Source organism: Macaca thibetana, chromosome 2, assembly GCF_024542745.1.
Source record: "Macaca thibetana thibetana isolate TM-01 chromosome 2, ASM2454274v1, whole genome shotgun sequence".
Lineage (NCBI taxonomy): Eukaryota > Metazoa > Chordata > Mammalia > Primates > Cercopithecidae > Macaca > Macaca thibetana.
In genome coordinates, this window is record NC_065579.1 from 52400763 (window position 1) to 52414654 (window position 13892).

At 36.3% G+C, this 13892-nt stretch overlaps 1 protein-coding gene across 3 annotated transcripts in view; it reads left to right on the plus strand.

Annotated features, from left to right (window-relative positions):
- The window catches only part of RNF13 (ring finger protein 13), a 159609-nt gene that overhangs the window by 79768 nt on the left and 65949 nt on the right, over positions 1–13892 (plus strand). For 2 of the 3 annotated variants that reach the window (XM_050779780.1, XM_050779781.1), the window contains exon 5: positions 13063–13150. In XM_050779780.1, coding sequence (XP_050635737.1) covers positions 13063–13150 — 88 coding nt within the window. Of the gene's footprint in view, positions 1–13062; positions 13161–13892 lie in introns of all 3 variants that reach the window. The other variant, XM_050779782.1, reaches the window with a different exon arrangement.

The window sequence follows — 13892 nt, forward strand, 5'->3', positions numbered from 1 at the left end:
ACTGTGTTTTAAGTTTATCTATGATCCTGGAGCACTTTGGCCTGTGTGGTGAGGCTTGCAGAGAAACTCAAATTCTCACTACTGGTACTGGGATAGACAATTCCCCTCGGGCTAAGAATGGCCCAAATGCTCCCCCAGCACCAGTGCTGGCTAAGCTCAGCATGGCTTTACTCTCTGCTGTGACAGGGCAGCACTGAGTTCCATGTAAAGTCCTCTAGTCACTGTGCTCTCACTACCCCTAGTGGGCAGACTCTGCATTGCCTGGTTGCTGCCGGGAAGGGGGCGGGGAATGGGGAAGGGTGGTGTCAGCGATTCAAGTCTGTCTCTCCTGTCCTCTTCAATGTCCCTTTCAGCGATTTGAAGTTGAAACCAGATACTGTGATTGCCCACCTGATTTTTGTTTCTTCTGAGGGTGCTTTTCTGTGTTCACATAGTTGTTAAAAGTTGGTGTTCCTGCAGAGGGGAATTAATGATGTAGGCTTTTATTCTGCCATCTTGCTCCACCCCCCATTTTTGAAGTAATTTCTCTGCATACCTCCCATCTCTGTGGTACTCTAACCTGCAAATTCAAATTTGAGCCACTTCAGCTTGTTTGAAATCAGATCTTTGTGTTCACAACTCAGTGAGTTGGCTGTGTTCTGTCTTGCTCTGCTGTGCTATGTATGGTTCAGGCAGAAAGCCAAGGCAGTTGTGGAGATCACCTTGTTTTCATTTTCTTGGAGCACAGTCCTATGCTGTTTAGTTTTGAATGCAGTTGTTTCATAAATTTTGTCTAGGGAAGAGAAATCCATATCAGTTATTCTTTCATGGCTAGATACAAAAGTTTCTCCATTCTCTGTCTTTTGTGACATTGATATTTTGGAAGAATCCAGAATTGTTTTGTAGAAATGCCCCTTACTTTGGATTGGTCTGATTGTTTCCTCATGATTGGATTCAAGTTAGATATTTTGGCAGGAATTCTAAATATGAAATATTGTTTTCTTAATTTTATTTCTAATAAGTTGACTTGTATGTTTATTCTTATGCTGTACCACACTATCTTGATTACTATAGCTTTGTGCAGTACAACTTCAAATTGGGAAGTACAAGTCTTCCAACTTCGTTATTTTTTCTCTTTTTCTTTTTTTTAATTACTATTCTGAGTTCTTGAATTTCCATATGAATTTTAGTATAAGCTTTTCATTTCTGGAACAAAATAAAATTGGGATTTCAATAGGGGTTTGGTTGAAATTGCAGGTCAATGTAGGGAGTATTGCCATCTTGACAGTGTTAGGTCTTCCAATCTATGAACATAAAATGTCATTCCCTTTTATTATGGAGATCTTTAATTTTTTACAATGTTTTGTAATTTTAGCAGGCAAACCTTGCACTTCTTTTGTTGAAAGACAGAAAAAATCCTACTATATATAGGATTTTTTTCTCTTAATTTTATTTTGAATTCTTCATTGCTAGTGTATAGAAAAACAATGGATTTATGTATATTGATCTTGTATCCTGTCACATTGCTAAACTGGTTTATTAGTTTTAGTAGTTTTTTTGTGGATTCTTTCATTTGATTGATTGATTGATTGATTGAGATATCATTTGCACATACAGATAGTTTTACTTCTTCCTTTCCAATCTGGAAGCATTTTATTTCAATTTCTTGCCTAATTTTCCTGGCTAGAACTGCCTGTACAATACTAAATAGAAGTGCCAAGAGTGGAATTCTTGTCTTTCTGATCCTAGAGAGAAGGCTTTAAGTCTTTTAACCTGAAGTATGATGTTAGCTGTGATTTCTCATAGATGCTCTTTAGCAGGTTGAGTACCCTTCTATTTCTGTTTGTTGAGTACTTTTATCATGAAAGGACATGTTTTTTTCAAATATATACTGTTAGTAGTATCCCAATAAGTTTTGCTATATTTTGTTTTTGCTTTCATTTATCTCAAAGTATTGTAAAAATTTCCTTTGTGATTTGTTTTTTGACCCATTGATTAGGAGTGTGTTATTTAATTTTGAAATATTTGTGAATTTCCCAAATTTCCTTTTGATATGGATCTTTAATTTCATTCCACTATGATTGGAGAATATACTTTGTGTGATTTCAGTACTTTTAAAGTTATCCAGGGTTATTTTATGGCCTAATGTGGTCTGTCCTGGAGAGTATACACTTGAGAAGAATCTTTATTCTGTTGTTGGGTGGAACAGAATCTGTTTGAGTCAACACTCCTTAATAAACTCCCTTTCATATATACATCTATCCTATTAGTCCTGTCTCTCGGGAGAAGGTTGACTAATACAGATTTTGGTACCAGGAGTGGGGCAGAATGATACAGTTTGGCTGTGTCCCCACCCAAATCTCACCTTGAATTGTACTAATCCCCACATGTCAGGGGCATGGCCAGGTGGAGATAACTGAATCATGAGGATGCTTTCTCTTACACTGTTCTCATGGTAGTGAGTAAGTCTCACAAGATTTGATGGTTTTATAAATGGGAGTTCCCCTGCACACGCTCTCTCTTGCCTGCCGCCATGTAAGACGTGACTTTGCTCCTCATTCATCTTCAGCCATGATTGTGAGGCCTCCCCAGCCACGTGGAACTGTGAGTCAATTAAACCTCTTTCCTTTATAAATTATCCAGTCTTGGGTATGTCTTTATTAGCAGCATGAGAACAGACTAATACAATGTAACAAAGTGGCAGACGTAAATGCTACCTCATAAGTAATTATATTAAATATAATTAGATGATTTATACTGTTGCTCAAGTCTTGTGTTTCCTTACTGATTTTCTGACTAGTTGTTCTGTTCATTATTGAAAATGGGGCATTGCAGTCTCCAACTATCATTGTTGAATTGTATGTTTTTCTTTAATTATCTTAGCTTTTGCTTCATGTATTTTGGAGTTCTGTAATTAGGTCTGTGTAAGTTTGTAGCTCTGATATCTTCCTGATGGAAGACATTGTAGCATTCTTTGTCTTAGCAACAATTTTGTCTTAAAGTCCAGTTGTATGCTGTTTGCATGGTATGTATTTTTCTTTCTTTTTCCTTTCAACCCATTTGTGTCTTTGAATAATATAAAGTGTGTCTCTTGTAAACAACATATAGATAGGTAATGTTTTTAAAATCCATTCTACTGGTCTCTGGCTTCTGATTGGGATGTTTAATCTATTTATATTTAATATAATTACTTATGAGGTAGCATTTACGTCTGCCACTTTGTTACATTGTATTAGTCTGTTCTCATGCTGCTAATAAAGACATACCCAAGACTGGATAATTTATAAAGGAAAGAGGTTTAATTGACTCACAGTTCCATGTGGCTGGGGAGGCCTCACAATCATGGCTGAAGATGAATGAGGAGCAAAGTCACGTCTTACATGGCAGCAGGCAAGAGAGAGCGTGTGCAGGGGAACTCCCATTTATAAAACCATCAAATCTTGTGAGACTTACTCACTACCATGAAAACAGTGTAAGAGAAAGCATCCTCATGATTCAGTTATCTCCACCTGGCCATGCCCTTGACATGTGAGGATTAGTACAATTCAAGGTGAGATTTGGGTGGGGACACAGCCAAACTGTATCATTCTGCCCCACTCCTGGTACCAAAATCTGTATTAGTCAACCTTCTCCTGAGAGACAGGACTAATAGGATAGATGTATATATGAAAGGGAGTTTATTAAGGAGTGTTGACTCACATGATCACAAGGTAAAGTTCTACAACAGGCCACCTGCAAGCTGAGTAGCAAGGAAACCAGTCCAAGTCCCAAAACTTCGAAAGTAGAGAAGCCAACAGTGCAGCCTTCAGTCTGTGGCCAAAAGCCCGAGATCCCCTGGCAAACCACTGGTGTAGGTCCAAGAGTCCAAAAGCTGAAGAACTTGGAGTCTGATGTTCGAGGGCAGGAAGCATCCAGCATGGGAGAAAGATGGAGGCCAGAAGACTTAGCTAGTCTAGTCTTTCACCTTCTTCTGCCTGCTTTTATCCTAGCTACACTGGCAGCTGATTAGATGGTACTCAACCCAGATTGAGGGTGGATGTGCCCCTCTTAGGCCACTGACTCAAATGTTAATCTCCTTTGGCAACACCCTCACAGACACACCCAGGAAAAATACTTTGCATCCTTCAGTTAAGTTGACACTTAGTAACAACTATCACACACATGTTTTCTATATATTTTCCTTCTCTTTTCATTTCCTGCATTTTTGTGTGTTAAATAGTTATTTTCTAGCATAACTTTAAGACTTCCTTGTTTCTCCTACTAGACATTTTTTAGTTATTTTTATAGTGGTTGCCCTGGGTATTACAATTTATATCTTAACTTGAGACAAAGTAGTTAGGTTTAATACTAATTCAGTTCAAATAGTATACAAAAACTTTACTCCAATATACCTTCATTTCCTTTCTCCTCGACCTCACTGTCGTAATACTGTTGTCTTACAAATTACATCTATTTTGTGCAATTGTCTTTTTAAACAGATAGGAGAAAAGAGTTAATAACCAAAATATTTTTATACTGTTTTCATAGCACCTATGTAGTTACATTTACAAATATTTTTTATTTTGTGTAAATTCAAGTGATTATCCACTTTCCATTCATTTCAGCCTAAAAGATTCCCTTTAATATAACTTAGAGAGCCAGTGGCAGATTCTCTGTTTTTGTTTATCTGGTAATGTCTTAATTTCACCTTCATTTTTTGTCTTGGTTAAAAACTTTTTATTTTTAATTTTGTGGGTACATGGTAGGTATATATATATTTTTGGGGTACATGAGATGTTTTGATATATGTATGCAATGTGAAATAAGCACGTCATGGAGAATGGGATATCTGTTCCCTTAAGCATTTATTGCCCTTTTTTTTTTTTTTTTTTTTTTTTTGAGATGGGGTCTTGCTGTGTCATCTAGGCTGGAGTATAGTAGCACAGCCTTTATCTCCACGGCTCAGGTGATCCTCCCACCTCAGCCTCCTGAGTAGCTGGGACTACAGGTGTATATTATCACACCCAGCTTATTTTTAAATTTTTTGTAGAGATGGGGTCTCTTTACATTGCCAGACTGGTCTTCAGTTCCTAGAATCAAACAATCTTACTGTCTTAGCCTCCCAAAGTGCTGGGATTACAGGCATGAGCCACCATGCCCTGTCTTCTAGAAGTCTTTTTGCAGATTCATTTAAGTAGATGATTATGTGAACTTGCAGATAAAGATTTTCAGTTTTTCATTTCTTCATCCATATGCATTTTTACACACTCTCTCTTCTGTCCCCTCCCTCTGCCCCACCCCCGCCACCTTATTGCATTGACTAAGAGCTTCAGTACAATGTTGAATAGAAGCAGTATGAGTGAATATCTTCATTTTGCTGCTGTTACTAAGGAGAAAGCATTCAGTCTTTTCCAGCAAATAGAATGTTAATTTTAAGAGTTTTGTAAATAACACTGTTCACAGAAGATATTTTAAAATATCAATTTAAAATATGAAGCCAAGTTCATACTTGAACGTGAAGGTAGATTGGGAGCAAAAAGAAAAGATGCTTTAAAGCTACTGAAGACATCATGAGTAAAATCGGAGTTGAAGAAAATTTAGTCATTCTCTTCCTAGTGATTAAGCACTTAAAATACACCTTGACAGAGATGTATTTTTATGTTTATTCCTAAACCATGGTAGATGAATTTTCCCAGTATTTATTACTTTTTTCTACTTCTATTCTTATTAGTTTACTTGTTTTAGTAAATAAAATTATGACTTGTCACTGAAATTTTCTTCTAACTCACATATATTTTTTATTTTGCATGCATTACTTTGTTTGATGTATTTTAGTATATCCTCTTTTAACTTCCCAATTAAATGATCTTTTTATACTTATAAAAATGTTGAAATAGGGAACTAAAATGTATGTTATTAAAACTAGAAGAGACTATTTATGTAAAAGTTACTGTTTATCATCAGATATCTTTTGCCTGTTATCTGAAGACAGATGTTCTCAGAAACACTGGGCATTTGCAGGAAATGCATGTATGCTATTGCTGGAATATCCTCTATCTGTCTGAAGTGGACCTTCTTTTGAGCTTGCCTTTTCTCTGTTCTTCAAATATTACAAATTACTCTTCATGCAAAACAGTACTATAATTCAGATAAAAGTTTTAGAACCTGAAATGCAGATTTGTATTTCAAGTAAATAATGTTCTTGTTCTAAGTGTGTGTCATTTTACATGAATATCCAGACTCCTGTCTAATATAATAACTGGATTCTTTTCAAAGTTATTATTCACCAAGGAAAGTCATCTCTCTTACATTTTTACCATTCTTGCAGGTGTGTAGCCTGGACATATACACATGTCCGCTTATTTGTAACATCTCTTCCCAGAGAAACAATAAAGTACACTTAACTTAGTTCACATATAGATGTTAAAGAGGATTGAAGATTATAGGAAATGTAACAATGTGAATAGATCATGTTATTAGAAGTTTGTTTTAAACAATGAGGTAGCCAGATTTGTATTTTTTTTAGATGAAGTCATGCTCTGTCACCCAGGCTGAAGTGCAGTGGCGCGATCTCGGCTCAGTGCAACCTCCGCCTCCCGGGTTCAAGCAATTCTCCTGCCTCAGCCTCTCGAGTAGCTGGGACTACAGGCGTGTGCCACCATGCCCAGCCAATTTTTGTATTTTTAGTAGACATGGGGTTTCACCATGTTGACCAGGATGGTCTTTATCTCTTGACCTCATGATCCCCCGAACTCAGCCTCCCAAAGTGCTGGGATTACAGGCGTGAGCCACTGCACCTGGCCCCAAATATTTATTGAATGAATAGATCAACTTGCTGAAAATCTGAATTTTTGTGTGTGTGTGTCGGAGTTTTGCTCTGTTGCCCATGCTGGAGTGCAGTGGCGCAGCTCACTGCAACCTCCGCCTCCTGGGTTCAAGTGATTCTCCTGCCTCAACCTCCGTAGTAACTAGGACTATAGGTGTGCGCCACCGTGCCTGGCTAATTTTTGTATTTTTAGTAGAGACGGGGTTTCACCATGTTGGCCAGGGTGGTCTTTATCTCTTGACCTTGTGATCTGCCTGACTCAGCCTCGCACAGTGCTGGGATTAAAGGCGTGAGCCACTGCACCTGGCCCCAAATATTTATTGAATGAATAAATAGATTAACTTGCTGAAAATCTGACAATTTTTTTGTTTTATTTTGAGATGGAGCCTTGCTCTGTCGCCCAGGATGGAGTGCAGTGGCACAATCTCGGCTCACTGCTATCTCTGACTCCTGGGTTCAAGCGATTCTCCTGCCTCAACCTCCTGAGTAGCTAGGACTACAGGTGTGCACCACCGTGCCCAGCTAATTTTTGTATTTTTAGTAGAGATGGGATTTCACCATGTTGGCCAGACTAGTCTTGAATTTCTTGGCCAGATTGGTCTTGAACTCCTGACCTCGTGATCTGCCCGCCTTGGCCTCCTGAAGTCCTGGAATTACAGGCATGAGCCCCGCGCCCGGCCTGAACATTTTTGTCTTGAGTCCTAACCTGTTGTGTTCTACCTACCTATGGAAACTTGCTACCTCTCAAATCTAGTATGCTTAAAGCCAGTCTCTGCTGCTTTCCTATCAGAACAGTTTCTCAGCTTTCCTATTTTGGTCAAAGGCATTCTCCAAGTTCCCTAAGTTCAAAAATTGGTTGTGAAGAATAAGAGATAGTATTCTTTCATGTCATTACTGTTATCCTGCCTTGTCTTAACAGCTTCTAAATCTTCAGTCTCTCCTTTCCAAGTCAATGTAATCGTTACCAGATTGTTCCAAAGCAGTGTTTTAGCCATGTCAACCCTTTATTCAAGTGCCTACTCTGAACTCCTGACTGAGGAGACAACAAGTCTACTTTTCTGAAGAGCCTTCAGGGTACTGCACAATCTGTCCTTTTTTCTCTCTCTCTTCTCACTTCTGACTCTCCAGCAATAAACACTAGTAGCAATGGCAATAAACATAACTCTTACTTAGTATGTGCCAGGTAATGTTTAAGCACTATTTTAAGTGTTTTTAATATATTAAATTATTTAATCCTCAAATTAAACAATAATAAGTAATTATGTATATTGCAATACTAGTAATATAGACATTTAATAACTTGCATGTCTAATAGAAGCAGGATTTGAGCCCAGGTAGTTTAGTTCCCAAAGTGTGTACTTTTAACTAATCTGCTGTTGTGCCTTTCAGTAACACTCTTCTTTAAGTCAGATCACTATGTTTTTTGTTTTGTTTTGTTTTAAATGTGTCTTTTAACATACCATTTGCTCTGTTGTAGCTCTCTTCTTCCCATATGAAAAAATTTCCCTATCTTTTCCCACTGTTAACTAGAATTTCCTGTTTTTGTTGAGGTGTAATTCAAGCCTCATAAAATCTGCCATAGGTATTTCATCCCATAGCCTTTTTCCCTCTAAGTTTCTATCAACTCTTCCCACAATATTTTAACACATTTCTTCTCGGCTTGTGTTGTTTTATGTATAGGTTTTATTTTGCCCACAAGATTTTAAGATTAATGTTATCTGCATCTTGATGCTTTCTCAGTTCAATTCCTCTTTCTAGACATTTGTAAAATGTTACATAAGGTTAATGATCCTGGGCCTCATCCTGATTCATTGGGCAAGCCCATGCTTCTCTATCTAACCAGACAAAGCAGTGTTTAAGTCTCAGCTCTGCCTAAGTGTGACCTTAGGGTAGTTACACTTACCATCTTTCCTCATTTGTAAGCAATAGAAAAGAATATCTACATTGTGGAGTTGTATTGAATATTAGGGATAATATGTGTAAAGCACTAGCACACAGAGGTTTCTTTTTAAAAGGTCTCTATTCATGATCAGCTAAACAGCATAATCATTTCTATTTTCTTATAAGGCATGTTTTATTAGTGTCAATATTACAAATTTGTTCAGGCTAGAAATAAGATGGATTATTGTGTTGTTCCCAGGTTTCCTTTTAGAACCTGTCTTGTTGAAGACTCTTCTATTAGCAATCCGCTATCTTCTGACAGACTGGCTATTTATAATAACAAGCCAGCAGTTCCATTATTTCTTTAAACCTCTTGGTTCGGTGCCACCTGGTCTATATAATTTAGTTGCATGTAATTTGTTTATTGGATGTAAAATACTTAGTGCATTTACCATAATTTGAGCTAATAGCTCTGATCAGTCTCCTTAAAAAGGCAGATTGCCAATACAATTTAGAAGGCTTTATGATGTAGTTTTCAGTTTTGATGGCTGTTTTAGATTTGCATTTGTTCTCTGTGCATGCTTTGTTTCATGAATCTTTAAGTTCTTTGCTTCCATCTGACACCATGTGTTTGAGGTTGCATTTTATGAATGGGAAACTTTGCAAATGCTTACTAAATGATTTAAAATTTATTTCTGCCTCATGTGTTCTTAAAAATACCAGCTGCTGCTTAGTTGAAAATGTAATTTAATTTGACTGACACATGAGTTTTATAGTTCATAAACATGGATGTATTTTCCTTGTTTGTATTCATAAGCCTGTTAGTCCATATGTTAATGTGTTCTTTGATTTAATTTCATTTATTTATTTTAAAAATCAATAAAAACAACAGAAACCTTGGGAAAGCCTTCATACTTGCTATATTTTTGAAACATGCTTCTGTTTTTTGGAGATCACACTTAGGCCTACAGAATTTCTTCCCATTTTAGTGGTTTCCTAAGGTTTCTATTTTAGGAGTTGTATCATCGTATTAACAGAGAACAGCTTTTGATATTATATAATTCTGTACTGTATTTATAGAACTAAGTGCATTTTGGATGTGTGAAAGACATATTTCTCCTAAGTTGTTTGGTACAGTTTTAAAAGCCTAATGGCTAGATTTAGTTAAACATGGTAGACTGTTATAAATCCATTCATGTATATTGATGATTCTTAATAATTTGAGAGTGAGAAAGCCTCTTGCAAGATTATTACTTTATCTCTTCTCTCCAGAAAAGTTTATATGTAGACAACCGCAGATTTAAGGACCCCCAAAGACCGGTTTGGGAATTGGGATAGTATACAGGGGTCCCCAAGCCCCCAGCCGTGGTCCCGTGCCTGTTAGGAACCAGGCCGCACGGCAGGAGTTGAGTGGTGGGCTAGCAAACATTACTGCCTGAGCTCTGCCTTCTGTCAAATCAGTGGTGCATTAGATTCTCATAGGAGCATGAGCCCTCTCGTGAACTGTGCAAGCAAGAGATCTAGGCTGCACGCTTCTTACGAGAATCTAACTAATGCCTGATGATCTGAGGTGGAACAATTTCATTCTGAAACCATTCCCTCGGTGGAAAAGTTGTCTTCCACAAAAGCAGTGCCTGGTGCCAAAAAGGTTGGGGACCCCTGGGATATGACATGTATATGTGTAAGTATAAGACACTGTATAAGATCTTGAAGAAAAATATAAATAGATTAATATAAATACTGTAAGCAGGGAGCAATTAATATAGGTACATGGGGCACAGGGGTACAGGACAGGGCAAGCTTCATGGAGATGATGGAATTGGAAGTACTGATAGGCATTCAGAAGACAAAGCCATTTCTACACAGGGTCAAGAAAGCAACCGACCTGTTTAGCTATCCATGAGTATTGAAATTTCCTTAAGGATAATGACTTTCTGATTGACCCTCAAGTTCCACATTGTGTCTAGTGTGGATACAGTTATCTTTAAGCTCAGCAACTACTTGCTGAATTCAGCCACAGTTTTTACTCATTGTTGTGGTTTCTGAGACCACTTTTCTCTGTGTTCTAACATGTTACATGTTTGCCTTCATACATATTTTTATTCAGGGAAAAAAGTTAAATGATGTAATTTCAATGACTATGTGCATTGGTTGGCTTTAAAAAGAAATTTAAAACAAGTTTGGTATTAGCAGGAAACAGCTTTTGATATTGGTCTAATTTTTTATTTCTTAAATTGTGTCTTTGGCAACAGTTACTTTTTGGGTGTGGAAAGAAACATTTCTCCTCAGTTCCTTGGTTAGCTTTTTGGGAAAAGTTAAAATGGTCACGAAAGCATCAGATAAACTAATAGTAACCCCAATGGAGTATACTTTTGTTTAAATAAAAGCCAAGTGAAGTCTGTACTGCCATGGTAATATCATGCAGAAATAATAAGTTAATATATGTAACAAATAATCAAGGTTTACAGACTACATTCTTAAGAGATTATTTTTTTCCTCCCTTTGGAAAGTAGTGATATCTAAGGGGAAGAGGGTGTGGGGGACTGGCATTTTCTCAGCATTCATAGTTGGATAACAAAATCCACCTAAAAATAAAATACGTACTCATATGCAAAAATGCTGAACTTACTTTTTTGATTATTGACCTTTCTTTGCACAACTAAAACATACTTGTCACAGTTTTGTTGACTGGTTGATTTCTTGTCATTATTCCTACATTAGAGTAGTGAGTCCTGTGCCAGCAAACAATTTATATTAATTAGTTTTTAAAAAAATCACTCTCTGCATGATTTTATCTCCTGTGTTTATAATGTTATAATATGAGCTATTAATTTAAGCACATTTTAAAAATACATTTAATTGATTCAAGTAATATTTTATAAGTGCCTACCCTGTGTCAGGCTATTTCATAGGTGCTATGGAGGCTGTGAGATGAACAAAGTATTAATTTCTTGGGGCAGTCATATCTCCTACAGATTTAGTTTTTTTCAGTAATAGGATAATATTATTCTGATTTATCCACACTGTTGTCTCTTTCAGAAATCTAACTTGAATTGGTGGGATAGTTTTAGAGAAGTCAGGAATAATGTAGAAGAGAATTTTTCGCTGTGCCAAGTCAACTGACCTGACTGGGGTTGAATATGTAGAACTCATTTCTCTTACCTAGCTTTCAGATCCAGAGTCTGAATAATTGCATATCCTTTTTACATTTGGGAACTTGACTCGGGGCTTTCCCTGACCCTTTGGAACATGACTCAGGTTTTATTTTTATGCAATTATTGCAGAGTGTTGAATCATTATAATGCTGATAACTAAAACGGAACTAATATTAGACTTGGAAATTCTTCTAAAAAATTAATATGCCTGTTTCTTAAAAACACTTAACACTCAAACACTCTGAGACATACCATTATGGAATGCTCATAAGGTAATGTATTTCAAGAGTTTCTTACTGAAATTAGTATCCAGAACTACATATGTTCAAAAGTATTTCATGTATTCAAAACTACGTATATATATGTTTGCCCTCCCAATTTTTATTTTGTTCAACCAATATGCAAATAATGGTCTATCTGATCCTTCATTTTTGCTGGTAGTCTAAAGGTCATGCAATAAGTAGTTTAGGTCTGGGTTTATTTTTACTTATAACAGAAAAATTATTTTTAAAGTGAGCTGTAATAACATGTTTTGACACTTTTCAGATCTTTCATGTAAGAAAATTCTGCCACACATCCGACTATATTCTTATGGTGCAAAGGTTACTATTTTGGAGGCTAGCTTTAGGAAAGATCAAATAGCTAGATAGAATCAGAGTAAGCAGCTTCAGCCTGCAGGTATTTTTAATTTTTAAAAAAGCTTTCTAAAGGAATTTTACAGAATATTTTGGATGATCAAGCTAGTGATATGAATTGGTTCTATCTGACTCATTTCTATGTGTTAGACATGGTATTAAGCATTTTAAAAATATTATTTTACATATGAGAAGAATATTGTCATTCTCATTTAAAAGGTTAGGAAACTGAGGGTTACAAAAGAAGTAATTTGCTCAAGTTCATCCCACTAATTCATGGCAGAGGTGGGAATTGAATGCTCAAGGTCTGGTGACTCCTAAGCCTGATTATAGCAAGTTTCTACCTCTTTAGAGCAAAACAGATATATTACTTTGGGTCCTTTTAGTGTTTTAGCTTGTATCCCCATCCTTTATTTACTTCAGTAGGTTTTTATAATCAATTGTAAAACATCTATGTTTCAAGAGCATACCTGAGATTTATTTCTACATATGTTCATAATCTAGTCCTAGGTATATAGTATAGACTTTGTTGATTTATAGAGTTGAGGGACACTGTGACAAACCACTGTCTTCCTTATAACATGATTTTTTATTTTTTGATTTGCAGGTTTTAAATGCACAGAGAGCAGGATACAAGGCAGCCATAGTTCACAATGTTGATTCTGATGACCTCATTAGCATGGGATCCAACGACAGTAAGTACAGGTATCACTTTTCTTCTCTCCTGTTTGACAGATCATTTGTAACTAAAAATTAACAGGATTTTCCTTCTCTCATTTTCTTTTTAAAAAGCAGAATTTCTTCTCTATCAGATAATCCCCCATTCTTAACTCTCTTTGGATGATTTTATTCATAGTAGAGATGAAAATGACTTTCTTTTCTGAACAGTTTTTTTAAAACATAAGTGTTTTGTTTATTGATGTTTTGTTAAAAGCCAAAATTTTAACAAAAACTGGGAGAAACAGCTTTAATAGGGATAAACATGCTGAGTTAAGAATGCCATAGAGGGCGTTTTGTAATTTATTTAGAGATTCACAGCATTATTTTAGGGTCCGCACATACACTAAGTAGCTGCTATAATCTGCTGAAATTCCAAAGCCACATACTTGTGCTTCCTTATACCAGTTGGTTAGTATCCCTTTGTCATACACTGGCATGTTCGTAGTTTTTCATTTCAGATGGGAATGTTTTTCCTTACTCTCTACTAATTATTGGCTTGTAGGGAACAACGAGCCAATTTTAGTGACATAACTGGCTATAATAAGACACTGACTTTTAAGCTGTATGCCTCACTTAATGTAGTTTCTATCACTCAGGGCACTATGGGGTTTTATCAAAACATTTCTAATTGATACTAAGATTATTTACTGTCAACACTTAGGATTAGAATTTATTTTATTTTGTTTTGAGTGCATAACCACAGTATATTTTGCTATT